We start from the raw sequence: 15029 nt of genomic DNA, 5'->3' as shown, positions 1-15029 counted from the left end.
TTGTTTAATTTCTCTCTTTAGCTCCCTGGAGCAGTTGTTAGCGCCGTTCACATTCATGCGAAAACAGCTGATTGATTATTGATACTGCAAATAGTTTTTCTGATTAGTTCTCTTCATGTGGTGAATTGAGCTCAAGTCAGAGAAATCAGCTGCTTCAGTTAAAGCTGTGTCTTTGGATAACATGAAAACCTGCATGCACATTACTTGCATTGATTTTCACTTCTAATAACTGATAGTGCAGCTGTCCACTGTTGCATCTTTCTTTATTATTATGAAGTCATTTTACTATCTGAAACAACCTCCTCTTTTAATGCATTGAAAGATAATACCAACAGCACATCTAGCCCTGGGAGGGGCTGTAACACCATCTTCACCAGCGCAGGTCTCATCCCAGTTGAATCCAGCGAATACAGAATTAAATATATCTTCTCCTGATCCATATTTCATGGCCTTCCCCTCCCACTGAGACCACACGGCTCACTAACACCACCGTCTTGCAGCACTCTCGGATTGAAATACAATCGTTTGAAAGATACATGATGAAATAAAGAGAATAGCTTGGCTTAAATGATGTGAAAACTTGAAGTGATTTACAGAGAAATGGGCTTACCTGCCTGTAATGTCTTTGTGTATTGTGTAATCAAGCAAAAGAAAAATTCCAGTTTATTACTGTATTATGACTTGGGTCTCGTTTTTGTTATTTTGGTATTATTCCTGTTAGTAATAAAAAATATTGTACTCACAAAGTCAAAAGCATGAGATCAGGGACTGCAGCAATATCACTAAAACAAAGTCCAACGTATGATACCAGAACAGTGGTTACATTTATCAGAATCTGAAAAGATTCATCCTAAATCTGTTGTGGTGTGGAGTATACTCTGTATAAAAATGTGTAGTTTTAATAGCTGATGGGCAAGGTCTTTGGAAGAAGCGTAAACAGCTAGTGCCAGTACCAAGCTGAGACCGAAGGAAGATCATTTGAGAGTAATGTTTAGTGCACAGCAATCTAGAGACATGGTTAGAATACATAAAATCCTCAAGATTTGAAGTTCTGGAGAATAACAAGGGTGTTGGTAGGTGGAGAAACATTCCAGGAAACCCCACATATCTTGAGCAAATGCAAAGTCAAAAAAAAACCAAGTAGAGCCTGGAAGTATAGGGATGTACACACATACATTATTTTGATACAATGTTTTTTCCTTTCATCAGATGGACCTAATAAACTGGACACTGAGTGTATAAGCTCCGTACCTCCAACCAGTTTTGTAGTTTCTTTAGGCAATTTATTATCTGTTCCAGCTAGCATCTGATGTAAAATCCCCCAGGGTTCAATACTGGGCCCCCTTATTGTTCTCTGTAGTGTATACTGCATCTTCTCAATTCTTCATAGGATTTTTTAAAGTTTTTATGCTTTTATGCCAATGATAGTTATTTATTGATGTATTTATTACCAATTCCACATATAGTTTTTAAGCTTGTAGCTTTTGAATGTTTTTATTTTTTGTGATCAACAGTATTTTTCTTTCTTTTTTGTATCTACTGTGCGTGTATCTGTTGATCTTGGTGGCGAGGTGCTGCATACAATTGCCCTTACACGCATGCATGAAGTTGTATCGAATTGAATGCTACCAAGTGTATTCCTCTTTGGCAAAAATGCAGAAAATAAAAACATCCAAATTTGAAAGGGCCCTTAATTAAAGTAAAGAAAAAAGGAAAGGCCACCCTAATGCAATTTCAATTTATTTATTTATATAGTGCCAATTCATAACAGAAGTTATCTCTGTACTTTTCCTATAGAGCAGGTCTAGATCGTACTCCTTTTATAATATTATAAAAAAGACCCAACAAATCCCACCATGAGCAAGCACTTTGCGACAGTGGCAAGGAAAAACTTCCTTTTAAGAGGCAGAAACCTCAAGCACATCCACATGGAATTTAAAAATAATAATAATGTAATGGTAGTGGTAATATTAATAATAGATTAATAATAGTAAAAATATTCGTCGTCGTCGTAGTAGTAGTAGTGGGTGTTGAGCAGGAACATGGGAGCAGTAGGAGGCCTGCAATCAGATCCAGACTCTGCAGACTCTTCAGAAATACCTGCTGAAAGCATCAGAAGGAGAGAGGAGAGAGACGAGAAAGCACAAAACTCATCAAATCAAAGAGGAAAGTCTTAAGCCTAATCTTGTGGAGATGGTGTCTGCCTCCCGAGCCCAAACTAGGATCTGATTCCACAGGAGAGGAGCTTGGTAGCTGGAACCACAAGTAACCCTGCATCCTGCGAGCGCAGTGTTCTAGTGGGGTAATAAGGTATTATGAGCTCTTTAACATACGATGGTGCCTGACCATTAAGAGCTTTGTAGGTGAGGATTTTAAATTCAGTTCTGGATTTGCAGTACAGAGAAGCTAATATTGGAGAAATATTATCTCTTTTCCTAGTTCTTGTCAGTACATGTGCCGCAGCATTCTGGATCAACTGGAGAGTCTTAAGGGACTTATTCAGGCAGCCTGATAATATGGAATTGCAATAGTCCAGTCTAGAAGTAACAAATGCATGGATTAGTTTTTCTGCATCATTTTGAGACAGGATGGGCCTAATTTTTGCAATGTTACGTAGGTGAAAAAAGGCAGTCCTTGAAGTTTGTTGTTAGTTAAAGGACAAATACTGACCAAAGATAACTCTGAGGTTCCTTACGGTGGTGCTGGAGGCCAGGACAATGCCATCTATAGTAACTATACCTTTTAGATAATGAGTTTCGGGGGCGTTTGGGACCAAGTACAAAGAGTTTAACATCAGAAAATTGCAGGTATCCCAGGTTTTTATGTCCGTAAGGCATGCTTGCAAGTTTAGTTAACTGATTATTTTACTGATTAACTGATTAATGCAATTCATACAAAATACCATTTTCCTCCACGTGCATTACCATTCACCTGGTATATGAAGCAATTAAAAATCAGAAGCAGCAGAGAAAAATGAGCCTGTTTAGGGAGCCAGACATCAGGCAAACCCAATTTTTCATTGTCTCTCTGCCTGCCAGCCAGATTGTTAGGCTGGTAAAAATAGCTCGGCGGTGGTGGAAGTGAGGCTCAGGCGAGGCTGTGGCACCGCATAGCACTTTACAAGACTCCTTCTCCCACTGAGACGCCCACCCTCTGACTCTAATACAGATCAGCAGCGTAGTAAAACAATACCTGAAGACTTCTGTCTTTCATTGTGGAAACTTCCCTCCTCCAGTATTACTGCAGTTATTTGCAAAAATATCACTGCAGCAGCTGAGCCCTGTGTTTGTGCACCGGTGTGTGAGCATATTTGTGCATGAAAATGCACTTTTATCTCCATTTGTATGTATGAGTGTGTGTGCATGCTGGTGTTGGTTGGAGGTGTGTGGTATGGTAAGAGCCAGGGGATGCTGGGATTATTTTCGAGTTGGCTTGATACCTTGCCAAAGCCACGCTGTAAACAGTATGACTTCTCACTTTGCTTTTTTTTCTGTATTTCATTATTCCATTCGGCAGCGGCTCGCTGTAGGTGAGAGGAATTCCCAAATAGAATTTCTCTTGTGGTTATTGGAGTTGGCCTAAGGCGAGGTCGCCGCCCTGTTTTTCATATTATTGCTCATACTGTTGTTTGTGTCGGAAACAGAGAGGAGAGACAGAAATAGTAAATGGTGAAGTCAGACTCGCTGGGCTCTGATTGGTCCTGAGACCAATCCTGCTCTGCAGACTGTCGAGGCTTCTCTGTCTGGCAGACTGGAGGGTGTACGGTTTTGTGTTTGTGTGTGTGGTCTTATTTTCAATCTAATTTCCAGCACTGATGCATATTAAGTGTTATTACATTCAGTTCTTTTTCCTCTTTCCTCCTTAATAAAAGTTGAAAGTTGAAGTTGAGACACAGAGTGAGTCAACACTGCAGCTTCAGTAATATGAGAAACTCTCAAACTCCACTGAGTCGTAAAGTACAGTAGATGCACAGGCACAAGGGAAAAGCTTGATTACTAATATTTATTTGTCTGAAGAAAACTATATTCAGGTCATTCATCTAATGTCAAACCAAGTTTCTGCTTATGCTGGTGTCAGTTGGTCGTTTGGTCCATTTATTGGTCCAACGACTTCTCCAGAGAGAAATATCTGAACAGCTATTTGGCCATGAAATTTGGTACAGACATCAAAGGTCACCAGAGGATGAATCCTAATGACTCTGTTGGTCTCCTGACTTTTCATTGCACGATGCCTCTACAGCTAATGACTGAAGATCCCCTTCAGTTGAACTTGCTAACATAGCATGCTTTCCATTGTCATGTCATCCTCACAGATGTTTAACATGGCAACATGCTAGACTTTACATGCTAGACATTAGCATGTTAGCATGCTGGTAGCTTGCTAACACTACCATAATAACTTGCCAAAGAATAGTGTATAGATCTTAATATGCTAAGATGCTGAATGTTACATTACATGACAACATGCTAACATGTATGGTAACATGATAACTTGAGTATATTGATTTGTGTACAGTGGCTGTGGTAACATGCTAAACATAAGCATTCTGTCATGTTCACTGTACACATTAATATGCTAACGTGCCAAATGTTACATTATTAATGCTATGCTAACATGTGTGCAACTTACTAATACTACAATGAACATTAGCATGTCACCATGCTTACTCTACACATGTTAATATACAACATGCTAACATTTACTGTAGCATGCTAACTTTAGCAGTTTTAAAGGCCTCCATGAATCACAAAGACTGTACTATTTGCTAGACATGTCTTGCTTCTGGGATTACAGTGCGTTAGCATCTTTAGTAACACGTTCTCACACCTGAAGAATAAAATGTTGTTTGTCACTGCCTTTTAAAACATCTCATGAGTAACATTGTGTTCATGGTTTAAAGGAACCAATGTTGATACATAGGACACAAATCCCAGTCTCGGGTGTCAGGCACAGTTTGTGCACACAACAATCCAAAGCTGCCACCTCCCAAATACTTCTTAGACTGGACAACATCACACTACTTCATGTCAAACTACAGCATTTGAACAAATTACCAGTGGTGTCTTCATGCTTGAGAGGAGTCACACTTGCATGAGCACAGGAGATCTTTCTTTCGAGAAAGCATAAACCTTTTCCAATTAGGACAGGTCTCCTTTGTGTTTGTTCCTTGTCTTATTTATGAATGAATAAAAATTTGATTCAAGACACCATAAATTCATACAAACCAGAACCAGAGTACTGCTGATACATTTTTAAACAATAAAAAAATTCCTAAAATAGAGAAGCAACTCAAACAACTTTCACAATCACATCTTCAGACCTTCATTGTCTACAACAAAATTCACAACTCGCTGACAAAAACGTTTACTATATAGTACTGGAGAAATCAGAGTAAATACTTAACAGATACGAGCAGAACCCAAATTGTATGTGTGTGTTAGTGTGATTGTAATTCCCTCCCAAACCAGTTTGAGTGTTTGTTTGGAGTGAGGATATTTTGGAGCGCTTTTCATGGATATCTAACCGTTACTGTGTGTCCATGTCAGGATCCGTGTGGCCGGGATTAAAGGTCTGCAGGGCGTGGTGAGGAAGACAGTGAATGATGAGCTGCAGGCCATCATCTGGGAGCCTCAGCACATGGACAAACTGATCCCGTCCATGCTGTTCAACATGCAGGACAGCGAAGACCTGGACAGGTACTGCACACACACACAAAAATATCTGGTTTGACAAACAAAGAAAAAACTTTTTTGAAATTTCTTTCCCAAACATTTCTCTTATCGTATCTGAGCAGTGTTCTGGGGACAGCAGGAGATTAATTGCTCATACAGTCTGCTGCCTTGGCTTTGTTTCTTTACCTCCTTACTGTCACTTTGGGTAAACGTGGAGAGTTTAGGAACTGAGGCTACTCAGACGACAGAGGTGCTCAAGGTTAATGCAGCAAAGCATAAAATTGTTAATAAATTAAGACCGTTTGGCTAGCAGTTTTGATAGCAGAAAGACCCTCAGCTCATATTTGCATCTTTTTAAAATAGTTTTTGAAACGAAAGCTCCCTTTATGCCCGGTTAAATTTAAATTGTTGGTATTTTTCAGCAGGTACCGACTTGACGATGTCAGTAATTTGGTGCAATATCTTGATAAGGGATTCATTGGCCGCGGAGCTTAACAAATCCAGGTATTTTACCAACTTGGAACCAGCTATCGGAACCCACCCCTAGTCTTGCAGTATGATGGTTTTCAGTCTGTAGTCACCGCAGAAGTTGACAGCGCGTTTCCTTGCAACTCCATCTCAGTTGACAGTCAATCGTTGCCATGGGAAACGCCCTTTGAGAGGCTTGAAGCTTTATCCTCTTTGCACAAAACATGCACAATAGTTGTAGTATAATTAATTTTTTGTATCTCTTTAGACAAAAAGTAAAGAGGATTCAAATTTCAGTTTTTTCAATTATTAACTTGTTTTCTCCAAATTTGCAACTGTTCACACTGAAACATCCAGCCTGTTGTAAGCTGGGTTATGACTAACTGTAGTCTGGGCTGTGTTTTCTGGTCTTTGTTTTTGACCTTGTACCTATTGAACATTCGCTGCCTGCAGTGCGAGAATAGTCTGGATCTAAAGTAAATCCTGCTGTTGGATCTGTTTTGAGTCACTCTGGATTGGAGTGTCGGCTGAAGCAATATAAACCTTCGCCTGAACTTCATCCTGGCAATTAAATCCTTCGCTCTCCTACCGCCTCCACACACCTCAGACCTCATTATATTCGTTCAATCCTCAAACCCAGGCCTGTAGTCCGGGTAAAGGAGGAAATCCTGGCGATGTGTCACACGGAGGAGTTCTCTGCATCTCCTCATCCTCTCCTGGGATTGAGAATGCTTCTCTGCTTTCACCGGTGTTTGAGGCCGGAAAATTTTTTCAACGCAAAGATCAATGAGGCAGGACGTGAAGCTTAACGCTGGTCTCTCTACGTTTCCCCTGTCTGCTCACCTTTACTCCTATTTTTTGTTTATTCTTGTCTTTATTCTCCTTTCTTCACCTCTTCTTCTCTTCATTGTTTTCCAGTTGACTCCTGTCCTAACTGTTCTCCTCTCATGAAGTCAGGGTTGCAAAAAAACCCCCAAAACTTTCTAAATCAAAATATTTTATACTCTGAAAAACATGCAGGGGACAACAATCTCCAGCTATCAGGGGCCAATAAAAAGTATGCCTTTTTTACATTCACACATTTAAAAATGCAGCATTTTTTTTTCAAATATTTTCTTTAACCAGGAAAGTCCCATTGTGTTCAGAAACCTGACCAAGACCTGGCCAAGATGAATACAGATAAAACAATACTATAAACAGATCACAATATTAAAAAGGCTAAGAAAATCCCTTATTTATTTTTCCTCCTCGTCTTGTCATCTCCTCTCCTCACCATTTCCCTCTTCTCCTCTTTCATTTTTTATATCCTCTCTGATACTTATCTCCTCCTTTCTTCCCTCTTCACTCCTCTGTCTTTTCCTCTTCACATTCTTCTCCTTGTCCACCCCTCTTCCTCTTTCCCTCCTCCTCTCCGCTCCTCCCGTCTCCTTTTACCACCTTTTCTCCATCTCTTTTATTCTCCTCTTTTTTTAATCACCTCTCATCCCTTCCTGCTCTCACCGTGGCTTCTCCTCTCCTTCCTCTCCGTCTCATTCGGGTGGTTTCCATGTGAACAAAAAGCTATTTTTGGACCCTGTTTTTTTTTTTTTTTGGATCCCTCCTTGTGTGTTTTTTTTCTTCTTCTCCTGCTTGCTTTTCTCTACCTAAAGCCCCACAAGTGCCATCACATGTGGAGGAATTAAGGGGTTAGTATGTGATCCGACCATGGCCGGTCTCTGAATGTCATTATTTGGGCATGTTGGAGCTTCTGTCTGGGTGACAGGCTCTTCTCAAAGCCCCAAAGTGTCAGCATCCATCCTGAACAGAAAACAGTACAACAATAATGGATGAGTCTTGTATAAACCAATCAGAGTGACTGGTTTATACAGGACTGAAAACTCATCCATTATTGTGTCATGTCAGATTTTACTGCACCTAAACTGGGGTGAGTTGGAGTGTTTGGCACTCCCTCAATTTAAAATACAAAAACAAATTTGCCAGATCAAAATAAAAATTTGAAAGTTCAGCGTGGTGTAAAGCAGCTTCAGAATACCTGCAGAGTAAAAAAAGAACTCTCCGTGGATGGCCACTGACTCTCAAAATTTGAAATAGCGCTTGGCATAGTCAATAATGCAAGGTTGACATGGCTCTATTTTTGTCTTAATTTTGAGATTTCTCATTTCTCTCAGCAGAGCTGTCTTACCACACCGCCCACTCATGCTTGGAAAAACTTAAAATGAATCCCTCCCCACACTGAAGTCAGCTATGCACTAATAAGGCAAAGAGAGGCTGTTTTCTCCTGTTAATAATGGCTGCTGTTTAAGGCAGCAGTGATCCCAGCATGCACTTGTACATTTTTCTTGATGTGAATCACATTCGTCAATAATTTTATCAATGATGAATTCCATAGACAAATGTCAAAATATAATGCAATAATGTGATTAATTAATTGGTTGGTTGATTCACAGAACTGATAACAGTTCTTATAATGAATTAAGTCATTTATCAGGCAAAACAAAAAGCATTCTCTGTTTCCAGCTTCACAAATGTGAGGATTTGCAGCTTTTTTAATTTTTATACCACCATAAACCGAATTGTCTTTGGGTTTTGGACTGTTGGTCAGACAAAACAAGCAGCCGTCACATTTGGCTCTGGAAAAATTGTGATGGGAATTTGGGACTAAATGATTAATTAATTTAAAAAATATTGACAGATTAATTGAAAATGAATAAAAATGTGCAGTCCTAAATACATAATCTTTTTTTAGCTGTAAGATAAGTCATATTTCCCCCATTGTTATTGTGGGCAGATAATTTTGCTTTCTAAAAAATGTTTTATCAACATAGTAGAACTTTTCTTTTAAGTGTGTATCCTTGAGGTCTAACAAAGGTGTTTAATGTACTTACTAGTGCTGATGATTAATCATATTTTCATCGTAATCGCGATATGAACATGCACGATAAACACATTGCAAAAGGCTGCCTGTAACGCGATGAGTAAGAAAAATCATTTAGTGCAGTAAAACCTTTGCGAATAAAAAGCCAGTACACCTGTTCAACAAGCACGAACATGTGAACATGTAGAAAGCGATATTTTAATCTGCTCTTTCTGCAATCTCTCATATGTTTTACACAAGCACAGCGAGCTAGCTTGGCTAATAGCGAATTGTTGCAAACCAGCTAAAATGAAGTATGTATCGAGTTTGTTTATCTTAATTTGCCACATACCTTAAAATTTGGCAAATTCTTGTAAACTTACTGCTGGCTGAGACAAACCAGCCCCTCCTCCCTCCACCAGGTAACTTACCTGCAGTGAATCACAGCAGCAGCAGAGGGAGGAGGACAGAGGACCGAGGACAGGAGGAAGGACTGATACTGACTGACGTCTGTGTTCTTCATTCTTTCTAAACTTCACTCAGTATTTTGATGTATATATTTTAGTGTATATGGTCTTTTGGTGTGTATGATTTATTTTATTAACATTTTAGATTTGTTTCCAGTGAGATATTTTTGAGTTTAGATAGTGAATTTGCTGTTGCTGCTCCAAAAACAATATTTAGTTAAATTTAAAATATTCAACAATATTCATTGTTCTGAATTTAAAGACAACCAGGCTGACATAATAACTGCATAGCTAATATGTACACTTCTATATTATTTTATTTATCGCAAGCCATATCGTCATCGCAATATTGAATAAAGTTATCGCACATCGCAGATTTTCCTCCTGTCGTGCAGGCCTATTACTTATAAAACATTTGCAAAGATGATTTTTGTTTTTATTGATATTTTGAAACCTGGACTGTTTCCATCCATATTTGCTCGCTAGCAGTTGTCTTATTCCCTTTCCCTTTCTTATTTGGTTGTGCGTTGCAACATTTCGTGGCACTTTACCATCAACAACTGTTGATCAGCAGGATCGCTTAAAAACCTAATGAAGTCATATAGCCCCTCATTTAGTAGACATGCAGACCTCTGCAGCCAGCATGTGCACCTGTGTTCTCATGTAGGGGATACTAACAAAACCGGTACCTGCTCATAAAAACATTGCTCCACTAGTAGTCAGATCCTCCACAGGATACCTGTAATGTTCCAGAGGAATTGACAATATGTGTCAGTGAGTGTTTGCAGAGTAGAATTGTTAGTGTGGTGAAATCTGTCAAACCTGCTGACAAAATCTGAGGGGTTATATAAATATAAATATTGGTTCACAAAAAACAAAATTGTGCTCTCTTTTCTCCTTTTTAACTGTGAATTTACATAGCAGGCGTCTGTTTGATGAAGTGTCACACTATACATCAAATAAATCACCTTGAGAGCAACCTTCACCAACTGTGGACATTATTAGCACATGAAAACGAGATTTTCCTATTCAAATGATGACCGTGCGCCCTGCGAGCTTTCCTTTTGTAGACAGTTTGAATGGAATAAGTTAAAATCAGTTTGACTTGCATGTGTGAGCCCAGTAGGGTCTGTAACAATACAAAAACATGTCCTTCAGCAAGACACAACCTGGGCCAAAATGTGTCCTTCAGAACAACCTGCTTCTCCTCTACCAATGCGACACTCCAACCTGCAAGAGAACAACCAGTTCTCATAAAGCAAAACAAATTTTTTGTTAGTGTCTTTCAAAAGGACTCAAAAGAGTGTTTTCTCTTCTTCCACCTCTATGGTTTAGGCTTTGTTAGGTTTAGGCAACAAAAACTACTTGGTTAAGGCTGGAGAAAGATTGCATTCATGGTTTAAGGAAAATGACTGTTGGTAATTGACAGGTCAGGTCTCTGGTGTTTAAAGCATATGCTTTGTCTGCCAAACTGTCCACCCTGTTTGTGGAGCTGTAGGATTTATAGCAGGACTGTTGTATTAGACTGCATTAGATTTAGCTAGGTGTATCTAATAAACTGGCAACTGACTGTAAATACCAGTAATAAACTTCAACAAGTTCCATTATACTTGATTTTAAAGTACAAGTTGGCGTTTCACTTTAACGCTTGATGGGTGTTGAATGTGGACACCCCTGCCCCAAACCTTAACTAAGTACTTTTATATTGCAAATATTATGTTTACCCTCCTGTCCACATACCGTCTATATATATATTTACCTGCGACCAATGACCCCCTGAGTACCCAGGAAATGTGACATGGCCACATTGTGTTTTCCAGCTTCATGAGTTGACGAGGATTATCAAAATGCTCCATTGACTGGCCTGCAACGGATTATGGGATACTGAGGCATAAGGAACATACTTGTGTCCTCAGAATATAGCTTTTTCTGAGCTATTGAAATAAATCAGGCCTTGTTGGACCATTATTCCAAATTGTTCCAGAAATGTGGACCACCGATGATCAACTGCCGAGTCTCTATGGTTGTAGACTCTGACCTCTTCGTATGTGTTTCAGAAAACAGAAAAAGCCATTTCCTTTTGGCTAACCACAGTTAAATATCCAACTCATTTTCACCTTATCTTTCCCTTTAATCCTACAGTTTTGTTCTTTCCCTCTTCTCCTGCTCCTAACAGTCCAATCAACATACCTAATCTTCCATGATTTAAATGGAAATACAGCTTTCACATAATCCATAAATAATTATGGTGCATATATTCCTTCAGCGTTCATCACCTCGGGGAACATCTCTGCGTTAATGGCAACGTTCCAGCCCTTTCTAATGGTCTTCCTATGACTTAATGAGCAGATCCTTCAGTCAGATCTGAGGCTGGAAGTGTGTTCTTTGAAGGAGCAGAGGCAGGATGTGTGAGGTTAAACAGGAAGGACACATAGTTAAATATTAAAATCTGACTTCAACTCTTAAAAATCAGGCCATTACTGTATTGGCTATTTGGCTGAATTTTTTTTTTTTTATTATTCCTCATTTCACATGAACTCTGTATTAGATTCACTGACCCACTAGTCTGTACAGTTGTACAAAACCATGTCACTACAGAACTGTATAAAGCATTATCATGGACTTCCTTTTTTTCATCATCGTATTTGTGTATTTTTACAAACGTTCACTGTAGTTTTACAGGTGTGTGGGTGCTCAATCATAATACCGTTTAAGCTACGAACAAATGTAGCTATAACACTGTTGACAAATGTCCTGGCCTTGTCGAGCATCACCGGATTGGCACCAGCCTTCCACCGGCACCTTTTGGGTCACAGACAAAAACATGATCTTCATGCCGGGGTGCTGGAGGTGAAGCTGGTGCAGGTCCTCCATCATGTTGACCAGCTTGACGCTGCTGACCTCCCCATGTCGTTGCCGCCACAGTAGATGATGATGAGGACATCCAGTGCTGCTCTTCCTTGCAGGGACTGGGAAAAGAAGGGGAGATGGCCTTTCCACTCCAGTCCACCCAGCCAAACCAACAGAAATGGACATCCAGCATGCTGAGGTTGCTTTCCAAGGTCCATGCAGCCCACACCGCTGTTTAGATGCACTGACGCATCCGCATTGAGAATCGAACTGCAGATTTTCGAATTTCTTCTTTGGTATAATTCCTTAATATGCTAAAAAAAAAAAAGCGGCAATAATACTTATGATTATTCAATCACATGTAGGTAACTTAACGTTAGCTGACAAATGTAGGTTAATTGATTTGCTTCAAATTGTTCGTTAGACAAGTATTAAGTAAACATTACACTAATTCACTGTAACACTGGCCAAATTTCTGCAAGTCTCGACAAAATCTAGTGTTGCAAATTGCCATAATTATATATTTAAATAACGTTGAGGCATTTTAAATCTTGTGTAGTGTAATCTCAATAACAGATAAATTATTATATTTCAGGTTTTGTTGTGTAGTTTCAGGTTAACTTACCTCACCTTACCTGGTAAACTGCTGAGCTACATCCATGCAAAATAGTAACAGAAGAATGTCCCAAAAATGACAACAAGAGTTGATTAAATCAAAGCAGCCGTACAGGTTGTTGACTTGTTATTGACATATTTCTTTGATCGGTGAAACAAACTCTTAGTTAGCTGCTCTTACCAACTGCTACAGTAGCGCTGGATATGCAACGGATAAGTGAGTCGCTACCGATTGGGGGGGGGGGGAAACCCAACAAACCCAACAAACCCAACAAACCCAACAAACAAGATGGCAATGGCAAATGGTAATTCAGTCTGATTGTCAGATGAGCGCTCTCCGATAATAAAACCTCTCCATACAACAACACTCTCTACTTGGCTAGACAACACTAAGGCTAACTAGAAAATGTTGTGTGTAATTTGGGTTAACTGACCCTTTAAAAATGTGTTAAGACAACATTGTGTCGGCAGCTCTTGTGGTTTGAAAATTGACCACTAAAGGTTCTTATCAGGTAAACGAAAAACCTAGCTAGTATTAGACGTTTGACCAATGCCGTTGGTGTTACTGGATCTCAGTATAAGTCACATCATGGATCAGCACAGAGTTATAATGGTCTCCCATGCGACAGACAAACCACTGATGAGCATTAAGAGGAGTTTATTAGTCTGCTCTGTGATCCCAAGTGTCTCTCCAGCTAGATATCATTGAAAAAAAAACATGGAGAAAAAGGGTGGGAAGCCTGTTAAAGAAATGCATCACCTCCCAATCATCAGAATAAAGAGTCCAAACTGTACAGTAATCATCATGATCGTCATCTGTAATCATGCAGCTTACATCACTCTGTCATGTTGCCTGGTTCATACGTCTGCAATCACACACAGCTCCATTTTGTACAGAAATGTAAAAAAACAAACAAAAAAAACTCTGCTTCACTGTTCTGGAGCCCTTTGTGACTCAGCAAATTCGCATTGCTGCCCTCCACCAAAGAAAAGGAAATAATTGTTTTTAGAGCAAAATTTATTAATAAGAAATTTGAAGGTAATAATTACTTAAAGCTGCATTACTTGCTTTTGGGGCCACTAGGGGGCAGAAAAACATTAAACCCAACTGACAAAAACACAACCCTGACCCTCACCTGATGGCTAACATGTTAGCAAACAATTAATTTAAAACTACAGTCCTTTTTGTTGATACAAGAAAAATGGGTTAGACTTTGTTTTAATTGCTAAATCTACCCAAGAGGTTCAGTCTCAGCTAATGTATGTCCTCTAATGAAGCCTGGAGGTTGTGCAGCAATTTTAAGCAATATTTTCTTATTATAATTGAAATTATGTTTAATTTACTGCTCAAATAAATAATTTCCATAGATTATGGGCCATGCCAGGAATTTAAAACATGCTTTATGGGGAAAAGTATGCTTTGTGTTGCATAATATTTGATTGTTTAAACGCTTATTGATTGTTGACATTGTTTAATAATCAATTAAGGATATTTGCATTCCCTATTACTGTTTGGTGTTGGGCAGGTAGTGTACAGCAGGTTTAAAAGAGCTTTTTTGCTAAAAGCAGCTGGAAACACTGAGACTGAACCAGACAGATAATATAAAACCAAAACTTGGAGCTAAAGGAAGGTAAAAAGTTATGTAGAGCTGCAGAGTTGGTGCAAATGATTTATCAAAAATGTTTCCCCCAACACACTGTTCAGCACGGCCATGCAGCTCTTTGAATAGGAACATCCTGTAAATACAGTAGCAGGTGGACATTAGCTCTGATGATGATGCCACAGTTCTCTGCCCATTCAGAGGCTGACCCCCCTCCTTCAAGCAGTCCAGCAAGATCCTGCCAAACAAAATGTCAGAGAGAAAAATCAGCAGAGTTGGGGTTTGTCAGTTTATTAGTGTGACTCAGCGCTCGCCACAAAAACAGTTAGTCGTCAGCCTCTGAGGGAATAACTGCTCCGGAGGAAGAACCGTGCTTGTTGTGTTTAGCTTCTTTTTTTTTTGTTCCTTCCCTGAACACACAGACACAATGTGCTTCGGATAATGCTGTTCCCAAACACGCCCGTGGTCAGTTTTCCCCACTGCAGCTTGTTGAGGGCTTTCT

The 15029-nt window shown here is 39.4% G+C and overlaps 1 protein-coding gene across 3 annotated transcripts in view; it reads left to right on the top strand.

The window, feature by feature from the left end:
• efr3a (EFR3 homolog A (S. cerevisiae)) overlaps positions 1 to 15029 on the top strand; it is a 134240-nt gene that overhangs the window by 61648 nt on the left and 57563 nt on the right. For all 3 annotated transcript variants that reach the window (XM_044218574.1, XM_044218572.1, XM_044218571.1), the window contains one exon: positions 5547 to 5696. In XM_044218574.1, coding sequence (XP_044074509.1) covers positions 5547 to 5696 — 150 coding nt within the window. The remainder of the gene's footprint in view (positions 1 to 5546; positions 5697 to 15029) is intronic.

Source organism: Siniperca chuatsi, linkage group LG13 (genome assembly GCF_020085105.1).
Source record: "Siniperca chuatsi isolate FFG_IHB_CAS linkage group LG13, ASM2008510v1, whole genome shotgun sequence".
NCBI classification, from domain to species: Eukaryota; Metazoa; Chordata; class Actinopteri; order Centrarchiformes; family Sinipercidae; genus Siniperca; species Siniperca chuatsi.
The sequence above is the reverse complement of the archived record's forward strand: the minus strand, read 5'-3'. Positions and strand labels throughout refer to the sequence as shown.